Source organism: Umbelopsis ramanniana (assembly GCF_025399195.1).
Source record: "Umbelopsis ramanniana AG unplaced genomic scaffold K450scaffold_24, whole genome shotgun sequence".
NCBI classification, from domain to species: Eukaryota; Fungi; Mucoromycota; class Umbelopsidomycetes; order Umbelopsidales; family Umbelopsidaceae; genus Umbelopsis; species Umbelopsis ramanniana.
Genome location: NW_026252110.1, coordinates 187,334 through 204,891, shown reverse-complemented (window position 1 = coordinate 204,891; position 17,558 = coordinate 187,334). Strand labels below are relative to the sequence as shown.

Below are 17,558 nucleotides of genomic sequence, written 5' to 3'. Positions count from 1 at the left end.
GACTGGAAAGGAAATCGTTAACCCCAACATGGTGGCACATATCAAACGTATGTCATGTAAAGAACTGCATGAATCATGTGCCTCTGCTTTAATTGAATAGAATGCTGGGAGTTAAGCAGCTGGCGTATGCCAAACAACTTTCAGCATTACGAGAAAAGGGTTTGTGTCTATCCAGGCAATCCAGTGTCAGACATCGTAGCACTGATAACAAACTGTGTAAGCTCTGCCATTTCCGAAATTGCAATTGAACTCAAGATTGCAACTGCGACAAGGTACACACATCCAAACACCGATATCATTTTCCTACTGCCGCCAACGACTAAGTAGCAACGGTTGCAGAAAGATAACGCCGGAGTAAGCGGATGAAATGCGGAATGAGAATATTCTGAATGGTGCTATACTTAAAAGTGGTCATCAATGCATACAATTGACACTTTGTTAATTGGTTCACACTTCTATTGGTAGTCACTCACATTGTTTGAACCGCATAATAACTCATGTTGTCACTTAACACGTTGCAGGCTCGATTCAATAAACAAATCGGCAGCGATTGCTCAAATACAAACATACACGCATTACAATCAAACGACATGCATGGCTGATTGTCCAACATATTGACTTGTAAATAACATCATCTGATTGGCTAGAAATCGCTATGAAGTAAAGTGTCTTTGCGTCCAATGTGCTCGAAGTGGGCTTTGATAAAACAAAAGATTCAGTTGGCATGGTTCTGATAAAGCTCAATAGGCCGTAAATTGAAGGAAATGAAGTTATGTCAGTCGATCGTTATATTGGACTCTGATATTGAGCACACATCTGCTACCTCCAAGGTATTGTTTGATTGGGTTACAAGTTGGTTATATCATAAAAAGAAGGGCTGTTTTAAAAGCAAAAAAATGTTGAAATCCATCAAAAGATCTCTCTCCCATCAAAGAAGACAAAAAAAAAGTCTTGCAAAAACAGTTAGCTATGCAACAGAATAGTTCATCTGGATAGAATTTTATCACACGCCACAGCATGACGAACTCTGAGCTGGCGTTTCTTGTATCATTACAGGATTTGTTTGTTTAAGGTATCGCTGTCTTTCTGTGTCAAATTTACGTCCAACCAGTGTTTGCGTAATTTGTAGAAACAGTTCTTCAATTGCACCTATTATACCAAACGTTCAGGAACCGCTTTACTGTTCTTTGGACACAAATTGTTTTCCCAACTTACCATCGTCCTCCTTTGCTGAAACTTCGTGGGTATGGCAATCGGATCCCAGAGTCCTTGCCACGTATTCTTGCGTTCGGCGCAATGGCACCGCTCGATGTGTACTAGCTAAATCCAATTTGTTTCCTACAACATGGATTACCAAGTCTTCTGTCATATTCTTTTTAAGTTCTTTAAAGTGAAGCATATCAGTATGTATAAGCTTATAGTAAGAATAGCAGTACAATTCACTACCTTCCACCCATGAGCTCATATCTTGAAAACTCTCTTCTGATGTGATATCATACACCAAAATGGCAGCGTGTGCGCCACGATAATACATTGGAGCCATGGCCCTGAATCGTTCTTATAATTACTTATAGTTAGTATACAGTCTATTTGCACTTGAAGAACTGGAAAAGGAGTATAATTGAACGCCTGATCCCATGATTCGCATGTTCGGCATTTTAAGCTTGACATATGACCATTTCATCGCCGGCGAAATGAGAGAACATACCTTGACCAGCGGTATCCCAGATTTGTAGTCGAACTTTGCAATTGTCTACTGATCTGAAAACGTAAATCGGCATGGATTGAGTACGAAAAGATCGGGAAATAACGATTAATGTACTAATAGTGATCCTCACAGCTTTTTGGTCATAAACGAAGCTCCAATGGTGGAGGTACCATTCGGTGAAAATGTCCTCTGGACATATCGAACAACCATAGATGTCTTTCCAACTCCTATGTTTGGAGAGGAAATGAGTTATAAGTGAGATCTGGGTAAACAGCATATAATCAAGCTGCGGAGCTTGCGGGAGGAATAGGAAGGGTAAGAATGCATAGAATGGCTACGAACCTGTGCTGCCTAGTATAACGACTTTTGCTTCCAGTGTAGATGCTGAAGGAGCGTACATGATGCTTTATATAAAGTTTACAGAATGTGCTGAATATTGTGGTTACGCGAACTTGTTGGTATAAATATGATATTAGAATGTCGTCAAATATTTGATAGGAAAGAAGTGCAGCCGAATGTCAACAGGATGCCTCACAACCACCAATCTCCTCAAGCAAATTCTAGTAGTCTACTGTGGACTGGAAGGTGCTGTGACGCTTGTCAAGAAATCCTCCAATTTACGGGTTTACGAGCGGCGATAGAAGGCTGGCAGGACAAGAGGAAAGAAACTTAAGGTGGACAGTCGGAGTCCATAGCCAGCAGCAATACATCTACTGGCCAATCAAATGCTGTTTAAGCCGCCTAGCCATCAAAAAGGTACCTTGCAAAAAACCAACAATATGATTACGCTTATTCAATGAAATAATAATGATTACCTTCATTATTCGTGAAATAAAAGTCTGTGCGATGAAGACAACTGAAAATGCTCTAGTATAACGTGTGTGAACATGAATTGGCATTTTGTCGTCCTATATTTTGTACATATCCTACTTTGGACCGTTTCTTCATTGACGATGACTTGCAGTCTTTTAAAATTTGATGAATTGATGTGAAGATATATCCAGTTTCTCCAATCTGGTTATCTTGCAGTTGTCATCGGCCAACACTCGTGGTCTTCATACAATAGCTTTATAGCTAGTTTATGTTCGTATCATGCTATGAAGACATGCTTCTCTTCATATGCTCTTCGTATGAAACGAATTTTAAAAACTTTTATACTGTGCCAAAATTTACTGTGGCATTATTTTCAGCAGCCACTATCACATCACTAGCGCGCGCATTGTACTGCTTTCTGCTGCAGACCACAAATTTCAGCTAGAACTTCGGTGTAAAAACTCAGACCAGATCTCTCGACGAATACATGGCATCTCAAGGCTTGAAACGTAAAGCTGAAGTGCTTTCAGCTTTGGTCGATCAAATATACGGTGAAATAGGAACGCCTTCCACAACGAGTAAAAGATTCCGTACAGAATCGGATACGCTACCCAAGTCGTAAGTGCATCCAACCATAATTTGTCATAAACTTGATCATTTCACTAACAACTTCACCTTGTTTCGCTTATAGCAAAAACGATTTGCTAAAGGACTTTTCAGTCCAACACCTCGAATTCGATGCTAAAAAGGTTGTTGACGCGCACCAGAGCCCGCTTCCCATTCCGGACGTTGTCGACGAAACTCCCGTTGTTCTCGATCGCGAAGCATTTTTGAAGCGTCTGCAGACATACTCTGCTTTGTTTACATATGGAAAGCCGATAACTCCTGTGGAATGTGCCAGCCACGGATGGATTGATACGCGAGATCATGGACTTGATCTGGAAGTTAGCAAGCTTCGTTGCGAAATTTGCTCAGGAGTAGTGTACGTTACGAATGTCAAGCATGGTGTTTCAGAAGAACTATGTAAGCAAAGTTTTTTTGTTGGTATGAAGGTTTGAAATGTAACTTACATAAATTGAAAAAATAGTACGTTCAATTCGGGAGAAGTACTTGAAGGGCCTTTCAGAATTGCACGAGAAAAACTGCATATGGAAATATAGTGAATGCGACGATTGGATTTACAGCTTTCCATTTTTCACATCGTATGATGCTATCAAGAAATGGCAGGATCAAGTCTATACGTTGGTAACCAAAAATGAATCACTTCCGCCTGTCACCAGTCCCTTGGTACGTTCAATTCTTCAATTTTTTCATAAAATGATAGACCGGTACTAATTATTCTATTGCTTAGACTACAGAAAATCTTGCGATGATGAAAAAGCTACTGAAATTAGAGTTAGAGCTTTCGGACGGGGATAAACCTACAGACTGGCTACAACACAAAAATTTGGACAGCGCAATGGTTCTACCACTTTTTGGGTGGACTTTTTTCGAAATCGAAGGTCGATCAGCTTTGAAATGTGAACTATGTTTTCGGGCGCTGGGCTTGTGGGGATACAACAGTGATGGTGTATCACTTTCAAATGGCTATGCAAGCTCTTTACCTCTCGACTCGATTGATGCTGAAAAGGAACATCGTCATTATTGTCCTTACATCAATCGAAAACAAGCTCAGATCACAACATCAGCAACATCTCGACACAGCACGAAGGATTCAGGACAAGCAATATGCGGCTGGGAGTTCATGCTGGACATGGCTACCATTGAGAGCAAGCACCTGGAAGAGATGTATGACTTGTCTCCAAAAGCGGAACAACAACGATCTCGATTACGCCAAGAAGCACAGGATCTCATGAAGGCAGCTAAATCAAGATTATCACAGGTTCTAAGTGGTAGTTGGATGAAGCAAAGCATATCAACACCAGAAGTTGAAGTCCCCACAGAGCATATTGAGGGTGTGCGATCTCCTTTATCTCCGACGCAACTCTCCCCACTCAAAGAAGGCGAGCAACCTTTGCCATCCATAATCATTAGTCATGAAGAAATACAGCATTTATCGCCAGCTGCAGATATGTTAGATCGGACCATTGATGAAGGTGAAAGCGTCAATGTGGATGTCACAATTAGCGAGGATACAGCAGAAGACGTTGATGCATTTGGTAATGTTAGCGAACAGGTAGTAGAGATACCTGAAGAAGCTGCAACGGAAGTGGAAGTGCCACTCGAAGAAATCAACACGTTGGACAATTTGATTAGTCACAAGCCGCAAATTATAGCGGCTATCAAAGATCTCAACAGACTTGCTAGCCCTGGAAGTTCCTTAGACGTCAACTTGTCTACTGCTTCTTCACCAAACACAAATGAAGCAGGACAAGAATTACGAGTTGATCAACTGGAAGATGAAGAGAAAGCAATGGAGTCAGAGACGTATCAAAATGGTGAAGAAGAAGAAGCAAATGATGATCATCACGATGCAGCAGTGCCACCTGCTTCAAATGTGGAAGAAATGACTGACGCCTTGGCAGGACATGTTGAAACAACACCTGAAATCGTGTCGGCGACAGCGACTCCACCTGAAATACTTGAAGCTGAGGTGACTTTCGACGATGGAACTGTTACCGAACAAAGGGATGATACTGTAAATACCACCATCAGCATTGAAGAAGGAGCTGTTGAGGATGAAGATGTCGTCGTCGAAGACGTAGAAGACATTCTCTCTGTGCAAGATAGTGCTATAGAAGATATCGACAGCAATCTCAAAGAAAGCGAAGAGCCTTTGGAAGACCAGGTAGACGATGCCAGTCAACTTGATCAAAATGCGGCACAAGAACTACAATTGGAATACGATGAGCATGGCTTGGGAGAGCAAGAGCAAGCCGAACAAGAAAGTACAGCGACCGAAATTGAAGTCAGCTCTGATACCGAATCAAACGAAATTGAAATCCATCAAGCAGAGAATGATGATGTCCAAGGTGCCATCGACTCGGAGTTTAGTGCTGATACTCAAAAAGCGGATGCAGCAGCTACTGAAGTAGAAGCAGCAGACGATTATAACTTTGAAGAAGCTGATGAAGAGGGTTCAGCCGACCTGCCATCTCCTGCAGTAGACGAACTTCGAGGTGATGACATAGCTGATGAGCACACTACTATAGCCGAAGAAGAAGAACAAGCAGAAGAAGATCGCATTATGGACGAGGTTGAAGAACTTGAAGATACTCATACTGATCAACAAGATGATCAGATTCACCTAGAGGGTGAAACCGTCCTTGACGAAGACAGTCTTGTTGAAGGGGAACCAGATATTATTGTCGAACGAGCTGATACGACAATGCATGAAGGTAGTGTATTCTCACGTACGAAATGCTCACCAACCATATTAGAGGGCTGTAACTTATAACATAATTTTATTTATCTATAGACAATGGATATAATGAAGAAAAAAAGACCTTAGCAATAGAGGAGGTTAACTCACCAATCTCACCTTTGCCCTACGAAGAGGACGAAGAAGAAGATGAGGGCGTCCCACTTGACGATGGCATGAAGGAAGACAATGACCAGGCCGTCAATATGGCACCAGCGACGATTTCTGACATGGAACAGGTTGCAGATGATGGAAATGTGCAGGCCGAGAACGAGGTTGACGACAATTTAGTTGAAGAAGGCACAACATCTGATCAATTAGAACACGACTTTGCAACCTACATCGAGGAAGAGCCTCAAGCAAATGAAGAGCAACCAATCACATCCAATGAACAAGAAGTGGCAGATGAACTTCAAGCATCTCTGGAAGCAAGTATACAAGATGACGAGGCCGAAGATGATGTTGTAGATAACTCTGACGAGCATGTACTTTTGGATGAATCTGTTGTCACAACCATGCCTGAAGATCAAGAAACTACAGAAGAGCAAATCGATCTTGAGGCATTGCCTGCAGAGGGTGATTATGCCGTCGACATTAACGAGAACTCAGGAGTTGACATCCCATCCGCACCAGAAGGGAAAGTAACGACAATCGAGTCGCCAAATGAAACAGAAATTGAACATCAGCATGAGGTATACGAGGCAGATGCAGAAGAGGACGTCGATATCCAACAGCCACAACACGAAGAAGTTCAAGACTATCATTCCGATGAAATTGAAGATGTTAGTAGCCCACAAATTTCTACTTCTCAAGAGGATGATGCACACGAGAGTATGGACGATACCAAGGCTTTAGATGTGTCCACAGACGACGCAGCAATTTCGGATCAAGCAGCGCTTCAAGAAATTGGAGAGCTAAATGCTGAGATAGCAGCTGCAGAGAATGACATGTCGTTGCCATCAAGTGATGAACCCTCAGCAAAATCTAATGGCACACCCAAGAACGAAAATACAGAAGCAACAGAGCCCTTCATAATGATAGAGGAAGATGATGGCCAACAACCGATTGAAGAAGAGGATTATGAAGTGATATCTACGGATGATTTACCAGTTTTACATACAGAAGAATCAGCTGAATCTCACCATGCAGAAGAACCTAAAGTCAGCCTTGAAATTGAGGGAAATGCAATAGTGGAGCTTCCTGATTCACCAACGACAGCTGAAGCACAGCAAGATATCGCACCTCAACCTTTAGATCCAGCAGGTAATGCGGTAGACGAGACTGAAGAGAATCAAACTCATCAGCATTTGTCAGATAACGAACAGCTGGAGGAATATGTAGACAATGAGCAGCTTGGGGAATATCTGGAGGAGCAGCCCCCATATACACCTGAGCCAGAAAGCGCGAATCTTGATATCATTCCAGCATCACACATCGATGCAGTGGACCAAGCGAGCACACCGCAGCTCATCAATGACGATGATGGAGATGAGGTACAAGAAGACGACAACGTTATGAATGCATATACCACTGCCGATGAATACGAACAGCATGCTATGTTGGACCTGGAGCAACCCATCGATAATACTGAGGATACAGTTGTCCCTGAACCAGTATCTGAACAGGTCAATGAAGCCATATCCCAAGAGGACGCTCTCATAGAAGACGCAAATACTATTGAATCAGAGCTTCATGATTCTATCATGGAAACTGAAGAAGAGTATACGCAGGAGAGTAGCATGTTGGATATAGAGTAGCTTTTTATCAAAGGAGCTTATTACAGAACAGTTACTCCATGTACAAAACCTAATCCCCAAAGCAACTGTAAAAAGAAAATTAATAAAACGCATCGTACTGTTGACCACTTGTTTTGTGAAATACAGGGCTAGGCAATAATTTGTGGTGCCGGTGAATTGTCAATGGGTTATTAAAAGATCACAATTGCGACATATCACATATCTATTGCCTCGTATTCTCATTCTGTATGAAATATACTTTATTCTTTTCTTCATTGAATTCTACCTTGGTACATCCCACTTAAAAGTTCGTTATACTTGATTCGGTCCATCAGCAAAGTCATCGACATGAACCGATGGGGGCCTACTAGTGTTTGCAGTTTGATAGCCATGTATGTCTCTGAATTCGTTCCTATTATATGCCTTTCCACCTCCTATGTTCGTTCGACCATTGACATTGCATGTAGTAACATTTTTGGTCTCCTTGTATTGTAACCTTGTCATCACTTGCCTTCTGCAGTTGACATCAGCCGCAAAAATGGCCTGGTGTGCATTAGAATAATTGAACTCAATGAGTGACGCGGCTGTGCATTGAATTGTTAAATAGCGCTCTTTTGCTCTCAGCTAGGCGTACGACGTCGAAAACTTACCGTCTGTGGCCTTGAAGCGTTCAAATTCGGATGTTGCCATCTTGACTTTCTCAAAGGATGATGTGAAATGGTCACGCATTTCCTGAAAGTGAACTGATTCTGTTGTGAACTTGAGCCAGCGTCTAACGATTTCTTCGTTCTGGTACATCAGATATTTGGTATGACAAGACATGACTTTGAGCCGACTGAAGTCATTCGCCCGCAATATGCTTGTGTTCAGTTCATTTTGTATAAACAATCTGAACTGAACATACAGCTTATCCGAAGCAGAGAAGAGTCCTAAGAGCTGGTGCATGACAGTCGTAGCCGTGCAGGCTATATCTTGGTTGTTTGAGAGGATCAGGTAATTTAACTTCATAATTTTAGGAAACAATACTGCGATCATATCTCTCCAGTAAAGCCTAAGCTGCTGCGAAGCAACGTCCATACAAGTGAAATTTTCCTTTATGTCATCTGGGAGAATATCTCGCAATACTGTTAGGCATGTTTTGGCACTGGAGGGTTTGATGAATAATTTGGCCATTGCGAATTGAAGTATGTGACGTCCAAAGTTGGATGCCAAGCCAATGGTTCTGTAAGTAACCTGATGACGGACTTCTGGTTTTACATCTTGAGTGATATCGTCGTCAGTCATGATGATAGAGCATTGACGATGAAACATTGTCATGATCTTAGCTGTTACTGCTTGGATTGCCACCGATGCAGTGGTCATATGCTCGACGTTTGAAGTGCTCGAAGGATAAAGATTGGCTTCTTCAAGAATACATAAAAATTCCATGCAAGAATTGACCATGTCTCTAGTCATTTCCACATATACATTTTCTGTTCTTGTTGAGTAGGAATGATCCAATTTGTATTTGGCGATCACATCGCTCACTTTGCATATCAAATAACATGACAGGCTAGATAACTCGCACAAAGAGCAAAAGTTTTTTAGAAGGGCCGTAAAAGAAGCTTTCCCTCTCTGAGTAGATTTCTGCGAATCAGATTCTGTTAAAATAGTGCGTAAGGGATTAACGAGTGATGAATGCTGAGCACCGACCTGGTCATCGTCAAGTGACATGCTTTGTACCAATGCGATCAGACGTTCGGTGGAGGCGACTTGTAGGTCTATCAGTACTGAAGGAGCGAGAGTATATGATTTGATTCCTTCAAGCCTGGAAGGGAACGTAAGCATTTCTTGTATATCGTAAAGCTCAGCACAAGCTTGAAGATAGGATACGAGCGCAGATAAAATGTCTTGCTTTATAATCAGCCTTTCGGTAGCTGTCGCTTCGAAGAATTTTTGTATGTGATTGAATGACATGGTGACTTCAATCTGCTCGCGTATGTAGTCTGCATTGTTGTTACCTAGTATGCACCTATAGTTATTCGTGTTAATCACGTCATGGTATTGTTCAGCTGCAAAGGACCGCAAATTGATGTGAAACAATAAAGCGTCCGTTAAAGCTTTAAGATCAAGTGGAGTAGTATTGTCAGGAAATTGTTCTAACAATACCCTTTGTTTCTTATCATGGCATGTATGAGAAACGCTCATCATATGCGATATAACCTTCATGTAAAGAGATGGTGATTTGACATCTTGAGCTCCATCAATATGGTAACTGGTGATGCTTTGAAGAATCCTAAGGTTATTCATTCCCACTAATAATGAACAGTGCCCATATTCTTTTTGCCTTGTAGTTAACAGCGATTTATCCAAAGTGCTTAAAAGATGGTCAAGTAATTTTGTAGACTTTAGAACAGAAAGTAGTTGGTTATGATGAAGACTGTACAGCAGGTTGTCACTCATTCCGCTTACACTTGATACTGATATGAGCGATTGCTTGCATAGTAGAGCAGTGACTTGAAATGCCAACAGTAATGAGGAGACTGTGGTCTGAAACAAATGTTATTAGCGCACAAGTTTTATTCAATAATAATATGAAATTGCATACCACTCCGTTCGAAATTGCCATTATGCTACTTAAGGCGTCCAGGATTCCCATGATGTCCTCATCGCTGTCGAACTGCCGTGTACAAGCCAGCAACAGCGAAGGCAATTCACACATTAAATCCCTTAGATGAATTTTGTCGTCGAAACTCCACCACTTTGATTCCCTTTGCATGAATTTAGAAATCTCTTCACTTGTTTGTATTATCTGTGTCTCGGGCTCCAGTAATCTATCAACTTCATTGCCATGCAACCCTGTCACTGGCTATTTTTGCATCATTTGGTTAGATTTTTTACATCACATACCATGAGGCATTAACGCATCATTTACCTCGGTCGAACCAATTTGATTGTGCATAGTATGACACTTAGTTGCAAATGTTAGGAAAAGGTTTGCACGAATTTGAGTACATCAAATATTCTGATTGTTCACCAAGCGGCAAATAAATTTAGCAGTCTTTTTAATGAACAAAGGATGAGAGGAATAAGGAACCGAGATATAGCATTAATTTGAAATAAAAAGAACTGCCCTCAAAAATCTCTAATATGCCGTTGCCTACACAAAGAGAGCCTGTTGTGACTCTCTCATTAACTCATGTGCAAAAAAGTGGCAAATAAACGAGCGTAACCGAGTAAAATCTACCATTGATGGCAATCATCAACAGACGTATTTCATTTATCAATTAAGAGGAAAACCTACCTTAACAAATAATGTAGTGGTTTCTATTGCATTGATATGCATTTGCCGGTACATTATGATTTTCCGCCCGCATTTCCTATTTCCCCAGTCACACTGATATTTGAAGCCAGATTTGCACCACCGACAGCCCCAGCACGCTTTCTTCACACAAATGACTGAAGTACTTCTCGAGCTTCCTGTATTCTCTAAACTTTCTCAAAGAGTATGGAGAGTCCTAGGATTCAATCCCGGAAAGTTCACTTTACAAGGTAGAGATAACGTGGAGTAAATTTGCTTGGAAGTTTCCATATCCAACAATAGTGATTCGTTGCAGGAACCAATACATACCTTATCGGCACTGGAGCACGAAAGCTATTACTAGATTGTGGTGAAGGAAAGGAAGAGTATCTACCTTGCCTCAAATCAACAATGGAAACGCTTCCAGGAGCCTTTATTTCGGATATCATCATATCACATAATCATTATGACCACTGGGGAGGAGTACCATCCATTCTCTCGTCAGAACTGAATCGACCCCAATCGCCTATTCAAGTACACAAGATGATAATAGAAAACTCACGGCCATCTGAATTTGGAGCACACCATGATATGCCATCGGATATACCGTTAGTTCCGATGCAGAATGACCAAAAGTTTGAAGTAGACGGGGCAACGCTACGCGTAATCCACACTCCCGGCCACACTAGCGATCACTGTACTTTCTATTTGGAGGAAGAGAACGCTATTTTTACGGCAGATTGTGTTCTTGGACAAGGAACTGCGGTTTTTGAGGATTTGAAGGACTATATTGATGGTTTGCAGCGTTTGGTCGAATTCAACCCTAAAAGACTATACCCTGGCCATGGTCCCGTCGTAGAAGAAGGAAAGGCTAAAATACTCGAGTACATTAAGCATCGACAGGATCGAGAGGCACAAATCGTACAAGTGTTACAAAGCCGACAGTCGGCTGCTCCCATGGATATTGTGGAAGTGCTGTACAAAGGCTACCCAGAATCTCTTCATGCCCCTGCCGCTCACAGTGTAGAGCTTCATCTTAAGAAACTTTTGAAGGAAGGGAAGGCCAGTACTCTCGAAGTTGACCAACAAGACCTCTTTGCACGTATGACTAAGCAGCAATGGTCATTACACAAGGAAGCATCTTTATAACAGCTCTATGTAATTTATGCTCTGTATAAAGCTATATTTTCTAACTACTGTTATCTTCATCGTCTTCATCCTGTTCGTCCTCGTCCTCTTCGATTTCATCGTCGTCTTCACCATCTAAGAGTTGAACCATCTCAGCCAACTTGTGATTGGGTTCTAGAATGATATTGGTAAACATGCAATATAACATATATAGCGTTAAAGACACTACGGGTATACATACCATCAGATTGTTCTAAAACTAATTTGAAGCAATCGATCGCTTCTTGATATTGCTCTAATATATCATCTTCCTCGGTGAGCAGTGTTGAGAGTAGCATCTTACAGTGGCCAATCTATAAGGGTGCTGATTAGTGTGATGATGTTGCGAAGCTCATTGACGCCACACCAACTTACAAGTTCAACAACTTCTAAATCTTGATCTTCAGAGTTTGCTGACTTGGCTTTGTTAAGTTTTTCCAACGCAGTCTCTATTTGGGCCTGTAACAGCAATTGTTCGTGTTAGTATTACAAAGAGATGTTCTTATATGGTATTTGATTAAGAGTAGCTTCATACCTGTACACCGTCTCCTTGTGGATCCGCTCGTGCCTGATAGAATAGGCAAGAGCCTAATATTTTCAGTGCGAATGCATTACTGTCAAGATCTTTGACGGTTTGCAAATATGTGAGGGCGGGCTTCAGAACAATCCTAACTATGTCGACATGGAAGGGCATATCTAATTGTTCTCCGTACTGTCTCAAGTCGTTGCAACAAAGAAGAGCTTGCTTTTCATGTCCTTCATCGTGATCCTTTCCACTAAGTACCTAAGAGAGTTGTCAATATATTGTGCTGTTATTTGTCGCAATGCGACGTTTGGCTGCTTACAATATCAAAACATGCGACTGCTTCATCCACAAGTTTTCTCTCTTGCTTAGAAACTTCCAATTTCTTCAACAACGATGGGTCTATTTCTTCCTCTTCGTCCGACTCGTTTTCACCGTTGATTTCTTCGAAAATTTCGATTTTTTTTGCTCTTTCCATTTGGAGTTGAACTAATATACCTCTGCCTTTTGCAATATATAATTCTGTCTTCGTTAATTTGGAACCTTCCACACTATTGGATTTCTCCAACCCTCTCAAAACCTCTACGCCTTCTTTGACGCTCTCCAATACGTCGAAATAGCGACCGAATTCAATGAGGCATTGTGCATATCCGAGTTGGTCTTGATCTTTTTCCTTGTCGTACGCTTCCAAAGCCATATCAAAGATTCTCTTAGCCATCCCATTTTCATTGGCTTTTGATCCTTCAGAAGCTGCCTCGCTCATAGCCATGCGGAAAAGTTCGAGTGCGGTTGGCTTGTCAGCCGGTGTTCCATCCTCGTTGGTGAATGTCAGCTCGATTTCTCCGACGTCGCAACCATCGCAATCAGGATCTGAGCAGTCTGGAGCATGGTTCTGGCTGTCTGATTTGACGACCTTTATCCGCTTCGAGCTACCGCTTTCGTTTACAAGTGATTCTACAGTTCTCTTCATGACCAAGAACTGCTTGCAGCAAGAGCAGGAACTTGAGGTATTGGAAAGTCACAACACTGTCACAATTTCTTGCAAGATCAGTGGCTTGTGCAGTGATAGGCAGTTTCTTGAAGAGACCAGTTTCTATATCACTGCTTGGTGCATAGTTCATATAGAATGCCTAGGATACCAAGGATTGTGCCATGGTCTTCCTACCAAGAGCTTGAAGATGTCTACAACATGTTATACTTTGATGGGCCAGAAGCTGAATATCGACGAGATCTTGGAGTCCAAAGAGTAAGCCTCACAATTTCAATAATTTTTTTTTCTCTGACCCACTAAACCTGATGCGCAATTGTACAGGTCAAAGCATGGAAGAGTCGAGGCAAAGTACCGCATGCAATTCAAATGACAGCCAACTTCATAGAAGTACAGCTTCGAGACCAATTTGCTGTAGGACCTGCCAGGATAAGTCAACATGAACTACGACTTATGTATACGATGTCTTTTGTTCGGTAAGTAGTTTGGTGGTTGTGCTATACACGCTGTTTGATTTAAATAGACATTAATTCAATTCCTTCAGTTTTGTCAATGGTATAGTCGATCCTGCTCAGAAAGGACAATTCGCTGTGTCTGTCAGTGTTCTTGCCGAACGACTACAGCTGCCATTGTGGTTCGTAGAACTCAGACATGCTGGAACCCACGAATATCTTCCAAGCCTACAGGTGCTACGAAACGGGTGTAGACAGGTAGATAGTAGGCATTGGACATACAACATATTTCACAATTACTGACAAAGATTTTCGAAGGCTCTTATGTGGCTACATGATTTTTATTGGATGGTTGCTCTAAAACCAGATGGATCTGCCCCTCTTACGAAAAGCAGTATGGGCAAAATAAGAGATATGCTTGGAGCCTACAAGGATGCGCGAAAGAAGCAACTAAAAGGTAAAGGAAGAGATATTATATTGTGATGGACGGACTGGTCCAGCCGAGTACTGAACAAACATTGCGTTGTGTAGAAATGCGGACCATAAAAAGCACCGAATCACGCGAATGCAGTAAGGCTATCAAGAAGATAGTTACAAGCATCTCAACAGATGTTATCCGCGATGGATTGATACCCGTTCTAATCGATATCGGTGGCATTGTGCCCGCTGGTAAAAAGTAAGTGTACATGCAATGGCAAGCACAATTGTTAGAGTTAATGCTAATCAAGCCTAAACAGAAAACGTCCAACTACTAAAGCGATGTCTTTGTCGGAAGACCTGATTGATTTGTGGTCGCCACTACTCCGAAACTTGGACATTAATTTTGGGGCATTTGCTGAGGAATTCATCGCAGCCTTATTAGTTAAGCTAACATTGGAAGAAGGTAAGTAAAACTACCTATTTTACTGCTACAAGCAATGCATGTGAATACTAATCATTCATATTGTCTAAATAGACATTGGTATCGACAAAAATCTAATTGGCCCATTTCCAGCCTTTGTAAGTGGATCTGAATATGTTATCGGAGAGTAATGATTAGGGTTATTTATTTCTGCATTCTACTTTAGTTTGATGCAGTGGACGAGACCGATAAGAATCCTGCTCACTCTAGTTCTACTTATATGGCAACTATTGGTAAGGCAAACCTTCATTTTGATAAATGAATCGTTCTATTTCTCACGCTACTTATGTTTAGCTGCCTGGCTAAAATACTTTATCGAAACAAGTGCGATTACCCAACACAATGCGTCCAGCAGTATTTTACAAGACGTTGTAGTTGATGACATTTTAGAGCATTGTCTCAAAAACCCTAATTTTTAGTAAGTCCTCTATTCTTTAATGTGATTAAGACATGTTTCTCTTGTATTAACCCATATTGTTAGCACTCGACACTTGCTCACTGTTATTAGCAACACCAATCCAAAGTTAGGAGAAAGTATCCAACCGTTCATGAGCTATATTGACAATGTTTTGAATACTAGTCAGGTATGTTTGTCGACATTTGCTGCTGTTCCTGTACGCGACTTTCATAAACTTGAGGTTGACATTATATTTCTCAGAAAAAACTTGCCTCAGTACCTGAGTTAAACGAGACGGATATGGAGGCAGAGCTCGAGCGCTTGAATAATCATGTCATGCAGACCAAACAAATGGTAATACATATTACAGTATATGACAATCGATGCACGCTCGTAAGACTAAATGATTGTATTCTCAATTTTATATAGGCGCTGGAGAACCATAGTGATAGGCAAGATGTAGTCATGTCAGAATGCAACGCAAATGGATGGTCGCTTTACTCCGAGTCAAAATGGAGCGCTTGCCCTCTAGGATGCTTGCCAGACGGCACGGTGCCTAGATTAGAGATGCCTTTGGAGCTTGATTTTGAGCCTGTGATGCCAGAGAGATTTGAAAATTAGAGAGGCATTTGCTTTATTTGTAATGTAAAATACGCAATACTTTTTTACAAGCCCATCGATACTCTACTCCTTCCCTTCAATCAAAATGTAAATATATATCTTGAAATAAAAATACAGTAGTGCTATGTGCTAGCCGTTCTAGACATGATATTATGCAACACCAGCCGCCTTACGGTTTGCAAAACCATACTTGGCAATCCAGGCTATAACAACGATTATTCCAATAACACATGCTCCTAGGTAGTATTGAATAACCATTCTCCTTCCCATTGTAAAGATGCCGCCATACTTCAGGTCGTTCTTGTTGAACACCATCATACATACACACACTGTACCAATTACAACGGTGTAGACCAGACCGACATATAGACCATGAGGAAACTCAATAGCAACGCCTGCAAGCAGGGCTCCGTAGAGAATAGTGCCGATAATCCAGGTAATCTTTGCTCCTATGCGGAGAGGGCCATGCACCTGATTACGGTAAATGAAAAGCTGAACCCAGCTCATGCACATACCACCAAAGGCGTACATATAATGTGCAATGTTGTGTTCCCATAAATCTTCCATATTCAGGTACATTTCAGTCAGAACAGGGTATTGAGCAACAAGATCGGGATGGTCTAGGTTGAATTGTTCGATTGGATGCTGAGGTCGAATGATGTGTTAGACAAGAATAATTAGCGTCAAGATGTCAAAGAGGGCATGATGAACCTTATGAAGAGGAAGAAGTTGATTATCACTTTACCTTGAACATTGCAGCTGCAAGATGAATGCCGTGCCCCTGGGATTATAAAGCAATACTTAGTACAAATGTGACACCATCACTTGACCCTGGCAAAGTCAGATTAAAGCTGTACCTGAACGTAAATTCCAGCACCGATAGCCCAAAGTATCATGGCAAAAGTACGTTCACTCCAAACGCCAACTTTGATAGAACATTCAATTCGTAAATAAATACATTCTAACAATTGCAATTGTAATTGAGTTGGCCACTTACGAAAACGAGGCTTTCCTCCGGTTTGAAAGACCTCAGCCTGCAACATAATTGACAGGTTCAACGGGAGCGTAATGACCGGGTCAAAGAGTCTCCAAAGCGCGTCTCCTGAAAACCAAATTGAGATATCTGGGATGGATACTACAACCGGGATCGTCGTCAGCAATAACATTGCAAGAGCTGTGGCGAGCATGTTGATGGAGACAAACAGATCTGTTTGAGACCGAGTGGATTTCAGTTCCCTTGGAGGATACATATCCTCTTCAGGGTCGTCATCGAAAGATCTTGATCTCGTAGGAGCATTAAGATAGCCAAAGGATTGACGCCTTGGAGAGTATGGCTGGTCCATGAGAATGAGCAAAGAAGAGGCAAGGCTTGGGGGCTTTGGAGCGGTGTCAGCTAAAAATTAAGGTGCCTTGGCATCTCAACCAAAAGGTACAAAAATAGCAAAATTTGCTGGATAATCGGGGAGCTGACTGAGCCTCTTCCAATTCCGGGGTTTTGCCAGCATTTTGGGAAAAGTCTTCTGTCGCCGTTCCATGGTGTTCTACCAACCATATATTCATCAAATACATAGGCCAAAAGGCGTAAAATGAGAACGAATTGTCTGGACATCA

General features: G+C 41.6%; 7 protein-coding genes across 7 annotated transcripts; 3 read left to right on the top strand and 4 right to left on the bottom strand.

Annotated features, from left to right (window-relative positions):
* Positions 1–683: 683 nt before the first annotated feature.
* K450DRAFT_239256 (uncharacterized protein) lies at positions 684–2,216 on the bottom strand. The gene is made up of 7 exons (XM_051588736.1): positions 2,051–2,216; positions 1,839–1,935; positions 1,709–1,761; positions 1,447–1,557; positions 1,216–1,383; positions 824–1,149; positions 684–739 (listed from the first exon to the last, which is right to left on the bottom strand). The coding sequence occupies exons 1-6, from the start codon at positions 2,106–2,108 to the stop codon at positions 1,004–1,006; spliced, it is 633 nt and encodes a 210-aa protein (XP_051445078.1). The 5' UTR covers positions 2,109–2,216; the 3' UTR covers positions 684–739; positions 824–1,003.
* Positions 2,217–3,667: 1,451 nt separating this feature from the next.
* K450DRAFT_239249 (uncharacterized protein) lies at positions 3,668–7,749 on the top strand. Its single transcript, XM_051588735.1, has 3 exons — positions 3,668–3,808; positions 3,880–5,859; positions 5,940–7,749. The coding sequence occupies exons 2-3, from the start codon at positions 3,891–3,893 to the stop codon at positions 7,637–7,639; spliced, it is 3,669 nt and encodes a 1,222-aa protein (XP_051445077.1). The 5' UTR covers positions 3,668–3,808; positions 3,880–3,890; the 3' UTR covers positions 7,640–7,749.
* A 159-nt stretch (positions 7,750–7,908) lies between these two features.
* On the bottom strand, positions 7,909–10,559 carry K450DRAFT_287602 (uncharacterized protein; the record flags this gene model as incomplete). The annotated part of the gene is made up of 5 exons (XM_051593535.1): positions 7,909–8,202; positions 8,269–10,003; positions 10,070–10,147; positions 10,206–10,462; positions 10,508–10,559. 5 exons carry the CDS (start codon positions 10,557–10,559, stop codon positions 7,931–7,933), a joined length of 2,394 nt encoding a protein of 797 aa, XP_051445076.1. The 3' UTR covers positions 7,909–7,930.
* A 485-nt stretch (positions 10,560–11,044) lies between these two features.
* K450DRAFT_187757 (uncharacterized protein) lies at positions 11,045–12,171 on the top strand. The gene is made up of 2 exons (XM_051584434.1): positions 11,045–11,149; positions 11,215–12,171. Exons 1-2 carry the CDS (start codon positions 11,053–11,055, stop codon positions 12,045–12,047), a joined length of 930 nt encoding a protein of 309 aa, XP_051445075.1. The 5' UTR covers positions 11,045–11,052; the 3' UTR covers positions 12,048–12,171.
* Positions 12,068–13,577, bottom strand: K450DRAFT_239246 (uncharacterized protein). Its single transcript, XM_051588734.1, has 5 exons — positions 12,911–13,577; positions 12,601–12,849; positions 12,441–12,524; positions 12,268–12,379; positions 12,068–12,200 (listed from the first exon to the last, which is right to left on the bottom strand). The coding sequence occupies exons 1-5, from the start codon at positions 13,556–13,558 to the stop codon at positions 12,088–12,090; spliced, it is 1,206 nt and encodes a 401-aa protein (XP_051445074.1). The 5' UTR covers positions 13,559–13,577; the 3' UTR covers positions 12,068–12,087.
* Positions 13,578–13,667: 90 nt separating this feature from the next.
* Positions 13,668–16,022, top strand: K450DRAFT_239238 (uncharacterized protein). Its single transcript, XM_051588733.1, has 12 exons — positions 13,668–13,834; positions 13,901–14,052; positions 14,121–14,286; positions 14,347–14,485; positions 14,560–14,704; positions 14,766–14,911; positions 14,984–15,027; positions 15,096–15,162; positions 15,224–15,347; positions 15,411–15,513; positions 15,588–15,680; positions 15,756–16,022. Exons 1-12 carry the CDS (start codon positions 13,715–13,717, stop codon positions 15,945–15,947), a joined length of 1,491 nt encoding a protein of 496 aa, XP_051445073.1. The 5' UTR covers positions 13,668–13,714; the 3' UTR covers positions 15,948–16,022.
* Positions 15,750–17,334, bottom strand: K450DRAFT_239234 (uncharacterized protein). Its single transcript, XM_051588732.1, has 4 exons — positions 16,945–17,334; positions 16,805–16,872; positions 16,693–16,728; positions 15,750–16,592 (listed from the first exon to the last, which is right to left on the bottom strand). Exons 1-4 carry the CDS (start codon positions 17,288–17,290, stop codon positions 16,098–16,100), a joined length of 945 nt encoding a protein of 314 aa, XP_051445072.1. The 5' UTR covers positions 17,291–17,334; the 3' UTR covers positions 15,750–16,097.
* Positions 17,335–17,558: the final 224 nt, after the last annotated feature.

What these genes read in the sequence shown, in the direction of transcription:
- K450DRAFT_239256 (XM_051588736.1), bottom strand. Translation starts at nt 2,108, where the DNA reads ATGTACGCTCCTTCAGCATCTACACTGGAAGCAAAAGTCGTTATACTA. An exon ending in TCGTTTATGACCAAAAAGCT is followed by an intron (nt 1,762 to 1,838) that starts GTGAGGATCACT and finishes TTACGTTTTCAG; the next exon opens with ATCAGTAGACAATTGCAAAG. An exon ending in CTGGGATACCGCTGGTCAAG is followed by an intron (nt 1,558 to 1,708) that starts GTATGTTCTCTC and finishes AGTAATTATAAG; the next exon opens with AACGATTCAGGGCCATGGCT.
- K450DRAFT_239249 (XM_051588735.1), top strand. Translation starts at nt 3,891, where the DNA reads ATGATGAAAAAGCTACTGAAATTAGAGTTAGAGCTTTCGGACGGGGAT. An exon ending in TGATACGACAATGCATGAAG is followed by an intron (nt 5,860 to 5,939) that starts GTAGTGTATTCT and finishes ATTTATCTATAG; the next exon opens with ACAATGGATATAATGAAGAA.
- K450DRAFT_187757 (XM_051584434.1), top strand. Translation starts at nt 11,053, where the DNA reads ATGACTGAAGTACTTCTCGAGCTTCCTGTATTCTCTAAACTTTCTCAA. An exon ending in CGGAAAGTTCACTTTACAAG is followed by an intron (nt 11,150 to 11,214) that starts GTAGAGATAACG and finishes GATTCGTTGCAG; the next exon opens with GAACCAATACATACCTTATC.
- K450DRAFT_239246 (XM_051588734.1), bottom strand. Translation starts at nt 13,558, where the DNA reads ATGAAGAGAACTGTAGAATCACTTGTAAACGAAAGCGGTAGCTCGAAG. An exon ending in CAGTCGCATGTTTTGATATT is followed by an intron (nt 12,850 to 12,910) that starts GTAAGCAGCCAA and finishes CAACTCTCTTAG; the next exon opens with GTACTTAGTGGAAAGGATCA. An exon ending in CACAAGGAGACGGTGTACAG is followed by an intron (nt 12,525 to 12,600) that starts GTATGAAGCTAC and finishes TTGCTGTTACAG; the next exon opens with GCCCAAATAGAGACTGCGTT.
- K450DRAFT_239238 (XM_051588733.1), top strand. Translation starts at nt 13,715, where the DNA reads ATGCCTAGGATACCAAGGATTGTGCCATGGTCTTCCTACCAAGAGCTT. An exon ending in GCGAAAGAAGCAACTAAAAG is followed by an intron (nt 14,486 to 14,559) that starts GTAAAGGAAGAG and finishes TGCGTTGTGTAG; the next exon opens with AAATGCGGACCATAAAAAGC. An exon ending in TCATGCAGACCAAACAAATG is followed by an intron (nt 15,681 to 15,755) that starts GTAATACATATT and finishes AATTTTATATAG; the next exon opens with GCGCTGGAGAACCATAGTGA.
- K450DRAFT_239234 (XM_051588732.1), bottom strand. Translation starts at nt 17,290, where the DNA reads ATGGACCAGCCATACTCTCCAAGGCGTCAATCCTTTGGCTATCTTAAT. An exon ending in CGGAGGAAAGCCTCGTTTTC is followed by an intron (nt 16,873 to 16,944) that starts GTAAGTGGCCAA and finishes GTTCTATCAAAG; the next exon opens with TTGGCGTTTGGAGTGAACGT. An exon ending in TTGCAGCTGCAATGTTCAAG is followed by an intron (nt 16,593 to 16,692) that starts GTAAAGTGATAA and finishes ATTCGACCTCAG; the next exon opens with CATCCAATCGAACAATTCAA.